The following is a 9,392-nucleotide window of genomic DNA, read 5'->3' on the forward strand; positions in this document are numbered from 1 at the left end:
GTGTCATGTCATCTCCCACTAGTTGTTTTATTTATTATCAATATTAATTATTTAAAATTGAGAGTCGATTTTGAGCGTAGACGATTATGGAGTAGGCCGACATGGTGTAGCCCACTGGAAATTTTGCTGGTAGGCGAAATCGGTCGAATTTTGCCGCTAGCGAAAAATGGGGGAGTTTAGGGCCCAACGGGAATAACCCGCCTTACACCGCACCGTCTACGCGCAGTATCTTGTGATCAGCGAACAGCAGCTTCATAGCACCCTATAGAGTTCAGTCGACCAGCCTCGTGTTTACATATTCTTAGTAGCGGCCCCTGTTTTGCTGAGGGAGGATTTGTGATCATCGGAGCGCGGATATTCCCTCGGCGACCTAATAGCAGTAAGAGAGACAAGTTCACGCGCGATTAGAGTACGCTAATCCGGGCGCGTTAGTCGCTGCTGTTTCACGCCTACTCTCCACACACGTCCCCACCACCCCTACAATCGCCCCTATCTCACCCTTACCTCAACCTTACCTCCCCCCTATCTCACCCCTAACCTCACCCGTGACCGCCCCTTACTTCACTCCTTCTCGCCCCTACCTCGCCCCTACTCGCCCCTTACCTCACCTACTTACCTCGCCTAACTCGCCCCTTTACCTCGCTCCAACTTCGCCCCTTTACTCGCCTCTTACCTGCACCCCTTACTCGCCCTCTACCTCGCTCTTACCTCACCCCTACCTCGGCCCTACTCGCCCTACTCGCCCCTACCTCACTCCTACCTCACCCCTACCTCGCCCTTACCTCGCCCCTTACCTCACGCCCTACCGCTCGCCCCTATCTCACCCCATACCTCACCTTACCTCCCCCTATCTCACCCTAACCTCACCCTTACTTCGCCCCTTACTTCACTCCTTACCCTTCGCCCCTACTCGCCCCTACCTCGCCCTTACCTCGCTCTAACCTCGCCCCTTTATCTCCGCCTCCAACCTCGCCCCTTACCTCGCCTCATTGCCTCACCCCTACCTCGCCTCTTTACCTCGCCCTCTTACCTCACCCCTACCTCGCCCCTACCTCGCCCCCACCTCGCCCACTTACCTCACTCCTTACCTCCACCCCTATCTCTCGCCCCCTTACCTCCACCCCTTACCTCAGCCCCTACCTCACCCCTACCTCACCCCGGTCAGCATGTGTAATACCTACCTAAGACGGCTCCACTCCGAGCGGTACATATCACACTATGCGTAGGCCTACCTATATTGTCCTATGTGTGTATTATATGTTATATGTGTGTGGGCAACGCTGCGCATGCATATTACAGCTGCAACCTCATATGCGGCGTAGAGCGAATAATTTGCATTGCCAGATCGTCTCGGCTCGTTATACATATCTGTCGATGATCGTCTTGCGGCATTGAATGTCGGCTTGCATGAATATCCAAATGTTTCTTCACCTGTCCATCCGGGATTTTCGTAAATAGGTAAAGAGAAGAGAGAGAGAGAGAGAGAGAGGAGAGACGACAGGTGATGAGCGAGGAAAAAAATAACAAAAGGGAAGAAAAAAGAAAAAGAGCACGAGACACAGAGAAGATTAGATAGAAAAAGCATAGAGAGACAGAGAGAGAAAAAGAAAGCAGAGAGAGGACTGAGACCAGAGAGAGTGAGGAAGATGAGGAAAGAGAGTAGGAGGAAAGAGCCAACGAGTACGTGATGAGAGGGAAAGGAGCTAAACAAGGGAGAGAGAGAGGCCAGCAGATAGTGATGAGCAGCGGAGAAAGAGAAAGAGAGAGAAGTGAGAAGGAGAACTAGAAAGAGGCACGAGTCAGAGAGAGAAAGAGAAAGACAGACAGATCTGAGAGAGAAGACAGGACAGCAGACGCAGAAAGAAAAGGAAAAACAGCCAGGAGAGAAGAAGGAAAGACAGACCAGGAAAGACAGAGAGACAGAGAAGATGCGCGCGGTTAAACTATATATCGGATGATTGAGTTTTTGCTTGTAGAGCTGTGACGTACAACAAGGAAGGCGTTTTGCTCCGCTAATCATGTGTTCTGCTCCGTACCATTGTCTTCCCCCCGCCGCATCCAGCCTGTGACGCTATTGTCGACATGTATGCGTGCACGCGTCCGCTGCATATGTGCGCTTCGGGGTCTCTGTGTTTGCGTGCTGCATATAATGCAGTGCGTCTGGAGTGCGCGTCATTCGTGCACGCGCTGAGTGCGTGTGCTGCGTGCGTGAGCTGCTGTGCGCTGCATTGCGTGCCCGTTCCGTTCGTGCATGCTGCATGTGGCGCATGCGTGGAAGCGCGGCTCGTTTGTGCATGGTTGAGCTTAGTGTGTGCGTTGCGTGGGGCCGTGCCGCGCGTGCGTGTGTGCCGTTTGCGTGCTGTGCCGGCATGTCCCGCGTGTGTGCGCTGCATGTCCGCGTCGCGTGCATGCATCTGCGTGCCATGCGTGCGTGGCCACTCTCGCCGTGCGCACAGCCCCGTGCGTGGCATGCGTGCCGTGCTGTGCGTGCATGCGTGCGTTGTGGTGTGCGTGCATGCGTGCGTGCGTCCGTGCGTGCGATCGTGCGGTGCATTGCGAGTGTCGCGTGATGTGCCATGTGTGAGTGCGTGCGTGTGTGAGGTGCATGGACGTGCGTGCGTGCCGTGCGTGCGTACGTCGCATGCGTCGCTGCCATGCGGCGTGCATGCGGTGATGTGCGTGCGCTGCGTCTGTGCCGTGAGTGTCCCCGTGCGCGCGTATGTACATGCGTGCGTGTCGTTCGTGGGGTGAGCTCTTCCGGTTGCGTGCTGAGTTGGTGCGTGCGTGCGTGCATGGCCCCGGCCCGGTGCGTGCGTGTGGTGTCTGTGAGTCGCGTTGCCCGTGCGTGCCGTGGCGTGCGTGCGTGCGTGCGTAGCCGCCACGTGCGTTGCGTGCGTGCGTGCGTGCATGCTTGCCGCGGCGTGTGTGTCTGTGAGGTTGCGGCGTGCGTCGCCGTGCGCCTGCGTGCGTGCGTGCCGTGCGTGCCGCGTTGCGTGCGTGCGTGCGTACGCTGCATGACGCCGTGCGCGGCCCCCCGCGACGGCGTGTGTGTGTGTGTGTGGTGTGTGTGTGTGGTGAATGGGTGCATAGCTACAGGACGGTCTGGCCGACGGTGTCAGACGTATTGGAACGCGATCTCCTCGCCTTGTGTTGTTGTCGCCGCCGGCGGCGTCTCTGCTGGTGCTTGTTCGAATGCATGCATGCTCTGCGTTCTCTCTCGCTTTCTTTCTTTCTCTATCTATCTTATCTATCTAGTCTATCTCTGTTTTGTTTTTCTCTCTACTCTCTCTCTGTCTCTCTTTCTTTCTTTCTCTTTCTCTCTCTCTCTCTCTCTCACACACACTCTCTCCTATGCTCTCTTCTTTCACGCACTTTTTGCACACTCTCGAGCGCGTTTCGTCTGCCAAACGCCAATACGTCTCCCTCCCCTCCCCATTAACCTCTCCTCCTCCCCTTACCCCTCCCCGTCCCATCACCTCTCCCCCTGCCCTTCACCCCTCCTCTCCCCGATCACCTCTCCCCTCCCATCACCCTCCCCCTCCCCTTACCCCCTCCCCCTCCCATCGCTTTCCCCTCCCCTCGCCTCACTAAGCTGTACGTTCTACGCACTCGATCTGCTCTCCCGCAGTCATCGCGGTCATGCACAGACGCCATGAACCGACGCGTACTCATGCACCCCCCGCTGGCTCCCTGGCCTCGCCTTCGTCCTTGGCCGGCCCGCGTGGTGGCCGCGTCGTGCGCAGGGGTCGACGCCGATATTGCGAGAGCTGTAAAATGCAATCGCTGCCATTGTGACTCGCGACTAGCGGGTAAATTGAGTGCGAGTTGCTCAGATGAGCATCGGTCGCCTAAGCCTATAGTGGGGAGCGCGGCTTGTTGTAGCGGGGGATGGCGTGAGAGATGAGAGGACAGAGAGCTGAAGAAGAGAGAAGCTGAGAGAGAGGAGAGAAGGAGAGAGATAGATAGTAGAGAGACGAGGGAGAGAGAGAGGGACCGCGGATGCGCGCGCCGAGAGAGAGAGCCTCCGTGAGTGAAGAGAGCAGAGAGAGAGAGGCCGCGGGGGTGGGAGACAAAGAGAGAGGAGGCAGAGGAGCAGAGAGAGAGAGCAGAGAGACATCATGCCGAGCGAGAGAGAGAGAGGAGGAGAGAGGAGAAGAGAGAGAGAGGAGAGAAAGAAATGAGCGGACAGACGAGCCGAGGCGACAGAGAGAGGCGGCGAGATAGTGTAGGGAGGAGACAGAGAGATGCAGAGGACGAGAGGAGAAGAGAAAGAGAGAGCGAGAGAGAGAGAGAGTGCGAGGGAGAGAGGCCAGAGAGATGAGACGCGAGAGCAGAGAGAGAGAGAAGAGAGAGAGAGAGGAGCGGAAGAGAGAGAGAGACGAGAGATGTTGCGAGGAGAGAGACGACGCAACGAGAGAGAGAGAGAGAGAGAGAGATGAACGCAGAGAGAGGAGAGAGAGAGAGAGAGAGAGAGACGCAGAGAAGGATATGAGCGAGACAGAGGAGCGAGAGCCGACAGAGCAGAGGGGGAGATATAGGTGAGAGACAGAGAGAGAGAGAGAGAGAGCAGAGAGAGTGAGAGCAGAGAGAAACGAGACGAGGAGAGAGCAGACGAGACGAGCAGCTCCATCTAGGCTCGAGAGAGAGGAGAGAGCTGCGAGGGTTGTCGGAGAGAGAGCGAGTAGTGAGAGCAGGGAGAGAAAGAGAGAGAGAGAGAGAGGAGAGAGCAGAGAAGAGCCAGAGAGAGGAAGAAAGAGATAACCTATTTAAGATTTAAATGTTATAAACACGGTGCCGGCGACTGGCACCGATATTAACAGGAGTTGTATAATAATAGATTATATATATATAGTTACACTCCTGTAATATGAACTGATATATTAAAACACGTTCCCCCGCGGATCCACGAGTCAGCTCGTAAGCTCCGCTGACGTAATCGTCTGGCTCACACCGCGAGACCAGCGGGGGACCAGCCCACAGGCACTTGGAACGTGCTAATAAAAAAAAGTAATAAACACGAAATGTATTTACTCACCAAGTCTTAATGTTTCTCTACTCCTATTTCGCCTTCATAATCACCTGTAAATAGCGGTCAAATGCTCGTCTGCAACACACAAGTACGCCGCACGCCCGCGCTGTGCACAAACAACATGAATAAGAGAGTTATCTTTTTCTTCTTTTTATTGACACGTTCCAAGTGCCTGCATGTGGATCAGCTCTATATAGAGACTCTTTATACGGCTCTGAGCGGGACGTGCTGATTACGCCTCGCCCACCAGCGCATGCATCACATCAAGAGCCATGATAAAGAAGGACCTTCGCTTTATAGGGCTCTTGATCACATCGTAACACCCTAGCTCCCTCTCCTCCCAGCGCCCAGCCTCACCTGCTAACTAGCCTTTATCACCTTTATGCCTACATGTTGCCGTCGCGCCGGAACTGCAAAGCCTCTATCACAGCGCCCACTTAATTATAACGTTCACTAATAAAATGAATGGCTAAATAAAGCATAAGCTGTATTTATACCAAAGTCTTAATGTTTCTCTACTTTCTTTCGCCTATTACTTTTTTTTTTTTTTTTTTTTTTTTTTTTTTTTTTTTTTGCGATAAATTCCTGTCAAATGCCGTTCAAAATGCCTCATCTGCCAACCACACAATGTTACACCCCGCGCGCACGCGGCCTGTGCACAAACAACAAGAATATAGAGTACTATAATAAATAATAAACTCTATATTCTTGTTGTTTGTGCACAGCGGCGTGCGTGCAGTGTACGTCTGTGTGTTGCAGCATTTGAACAGCATTTACAGAGAATTATCAGTAAAACTCGGCGAAAGAGAGTAGAGAAAGATTACGACTTTCAGACTACATTTCGTGTTTATTTACCATCATTTTATTATTGAAACGTTCCAAGTGCCTCTCTACATGCTCTCTGTCTTTCCTCGCTGTGCGTCATGCAACCATTGGTCGACCTACTGTGTGAGTATGTACTCTCACCGGCTTACGATCGCCAGGTGAATATAGTGCGCGGTGAACACGTATAGTCGATTGGAAAAGAGATGTAATCACAGATGACCGCTAAAGATTCCGTAAGTGTGCCGTTTTCTAAAACGCTCTCCCCGCCGCGCGCGCTCTCTCTATCTTTCTTTCTTTTTCTCTCTCTCTCTTTCTCTATCTATCTATCTATCTATCTATCTATATATCTCTCCAGCGGCGTCTCTGCTGGTGCTTGTTCGGTTGCACGCGGCGCTCTGCATTCTCTCGCTTTCGCTCGCCCGCTCTCTCTCTCTCTCTCTCTCTCTCTCTCTCTTTCTTTATCGCTCTCTTTCGATTTATCTCTATCTCGCCCCCTTTCTGTTTCTATCTCTCTCTATCTCGCCCCCTTTCTGTTTCTCTCTTTTCTCACTCTCTCACTCGAATCGCTGTGACTTCTTTAGGAGTCTATAGATGAGCGTGGGTGTCGCGTCGATCGCACCTCACGCGTTGCTGGTGACGCGTCTCGCTGACAACGATGCGCGCGCAACTTGCGGCAGAACTAACCCACTTTACGTTCGCGTCGGGACGTTTAGAAATGCATCTTCTATTCTCCCGGGCGCTGTGGCGAGAGACTTTACTCTTTGTGCGCCTACTCGGGCAATAAAATTACGCGGTTGTCGTCGTTATGCTGCAGTGCCTTCTCGCATTCTTCGCGTAGAACAAGGGAAGGAATAGCGGTGATAAACGTGTGACCGCTGTTTATTGCCATCACGATTTCGAATTGGCCAGGCGATGTATGTAGCTCGTATGTAGAGAGTAATCGGTGTTTCAGTGGCGCGATGGAGTACAATTCCCACATTCGCAGCCGCTTTACATCGATTCGTTAGCGATCAAGGCCGGGGTCGGTCGTATAACAATTTACTGAATGTCAAATCGCAGAGGGACTCCCGCCACACCTGTTGCTACCCCAGTAAACTAGCTTCTACGAAAGACGACAATGCATCAACTGTTATATAGCATTTCATTTGCCATTACGGTACAATAATGTACGCCTGTGAATTCCGATACGAGATAAAATGCATATAATTATTGTAAACGGATGAGAAATTGCCTGTTTTGGCACCCGTGAGTTCTAGAACGATACGAAGTTATCCACAGCTAAACGTTAAGACTGTCTAGTGTTCCGAGTTCAGACGTTGCGATTGTCTACTGTTGCGAATGTTGAATAAAGAAAATTTATATCTGTGGTCGTGAAACGTTGACAGCTTTAAGATTATGTCCTGTTAAAATACGTTTGGTGCTAGATAGATAGATCTAAATGGGCACAGTTTGACAAACCTGACACACTTGAACACATTAACACCTGAAATACGATATGATCAACGATTATTAATTTGAAATTGAATAAAAAAGTCTATTTGAATAAGTCTTACATTGACGTTGTATTAAGAACTAATTATACATTATTATTATTAGGTATTATTAGGAACTATTTGGTCTTTATTTGGTTTTTTTTATTTTTTTTATTTTTTTATTGGTTATTAGCTCTTGGTTAGCTGAATATATATATATATATTCATATAGTATCTCGTTTGTCTGCAGGTGGTAATAGCAGTGACGTCGATCTATTGAAGGAGCAATTGAAGAGTCTTAGTACGGAGCTAGTGACGTTGCGCAGCTCTCTGAAGGAAGGTCTGTCGACAGACGACCCACCACACGACGCCATGAAGAGAGGTGAGAGGCTGCTGCTGCTGCTGCTACTGCTGCCGATTCACACTATACTATCTCTCCGTGCTCAATTATACATTATAATATCTAATAATTATATATGACAGTATACATAATCAGATAAACCAATAATAATAACAATGTATATATATTTTAATATAATATATAATAATATATAATAGATATATAATGTATAATAATAATAGATAAACAATAGATGCCGTCAGTTGTTATTCGTCGGTCATCCCTTCCCGTCGTGAACGCGTTTATCTTCCTGTTTGTTAGTTTTCCTGACTTATACGCTCTATTACAACGAACAGCCCATAAATATTTACGGTAGGGTAAGCGCGTATCATATTTCTGATGGTTGTAAGTTGTCACTTTATTTATGTTTGTCATATTTTAACCTGCAGCGTACTAACGAGGCTGTAAAAGGTCAACAAGACCATGTTCGAAACGAGTGTGCTTGCCTCCCTCTGTATCACATCGCAATCCGTACGTACTACGTGAAGTGTGCGGCGTGTAGTGAACTTGGTGCCTTATCTTCGAGTCCCATCGCATCTGAGTTGAAACAACTTCAACTTTGATACTCGAAAAAGCGTTATGCAATTCTTCCGCCTAGCCCGTCGTACAGTATACACTCAGTGGACTGCAGTTACGGTGGTTGGACAACCCGCATGATATCAGGATGCTCATCTGACGTGCTTCGCCCCTGGACGACGGTTAGTTTGATCCAATCGACGTTTCCTCACAATAGTCCCCCGTTTAAGCAACCAGCAACGTCACACACGCAGCGTGGCCACAATCTGTCTCACGCTCCACGCGCAGTAGCACACGCACACCACACGACACACCACACACATCACACACACACACACACACACCACACACACACACACGCCGCATGACCACACACATACCACACACACACACGCATATACACTATTCGCAGATGCTTCACGCTTCGCAGACGTTCACACGCACACACACACGCAGCGGCGCACACACAGCGAGCGCACACGCACGCACACACTACGCGCGCTCACACGCACACACGCGCGCGCACAGCACACGCACACACACACACACACAACACAACACACACACACACGCACACCGGAGGAGCATTTGAAAGCGTTTACAGAAAATTATCGGCAATAATAGCGAAAAGTAGTAGAGAAACCTTAAGACTCTCGTACTAACTACATCTGCGTGTTATTTACCAAATTTTGCTATTGAAAACGTTTCAAGTGCCTGTGCTCACATAGACGTCCATAGCTAATTATAATAATATAATATATATAATAATACATAACGATATACCCTAGTAGCAACCGACGATAAACTCATCGCACTCGATAAACTCATAGGTATAGACCTCCGCTCTACACATACTCTCGGCGCAGAAATCTGCATGGGAGCGCGTACGTAGACAGTAAACCTCGTTAGCTCGTCACGACGCGTTATTTAGTCTCCTCAAGCCGCCAATCGACATGGTATGCAAATATACCCCCTCCCCTCCCCCCGAGGCCTCCTTGTAATACCCTCGACTCTGCACGTTGCATGCGCACAAACAAGAGGTTTTCATCAAGGAACTGGAGAGAGAGAGAGAGAGAGGGAGTGAGAGAGAGAGAGAGCGAGGGAGGGAAAGAGAGAGAGAGATACAGAGAGAGAGAGAGAGAGAGAGAGA

The 9,392-nt window shown here is 50.3% G+C and overlaps 1 protein-coding gene across 1 annotated transcript in view; it reads left to right on the plus strand.

Moving 5' to 3' along the window:
• LOC106807743 overlaps window positions 1–9,392 on the plus strand; it is a 39,742-nt gene that overhangs the window by 5,815 nt on the left and 24,535 nt on the right. Inside the window, exon 2 of the mRNA XM_014810195.1 lies at window positions 7,577–7,708. Coding sequence (XP_014665681.1) covers window positions 7,577–7,708 — 132 coding nt within the window. The remainder of the gene's footprint in view (window positions 1–7,576; window positions 7,709–9,392) is intronic.

Source organism: Priapulus caudatus, unplaced genomic scaffold (genome assembly GCF_000485595.1).
Source record: "Priapulus caudatus unplaced genomic scaffold, Priapulus_caudatus-5.0.1 Scaffold232, whole genome shotgun sequence".
Taxonomy (NCBI): Eukaryota; Metazoa; Priapulida; class Priapulimorpha; order Priapulimorphida; family Priapulidae; genus Priapulus; species Priapulus caudatus.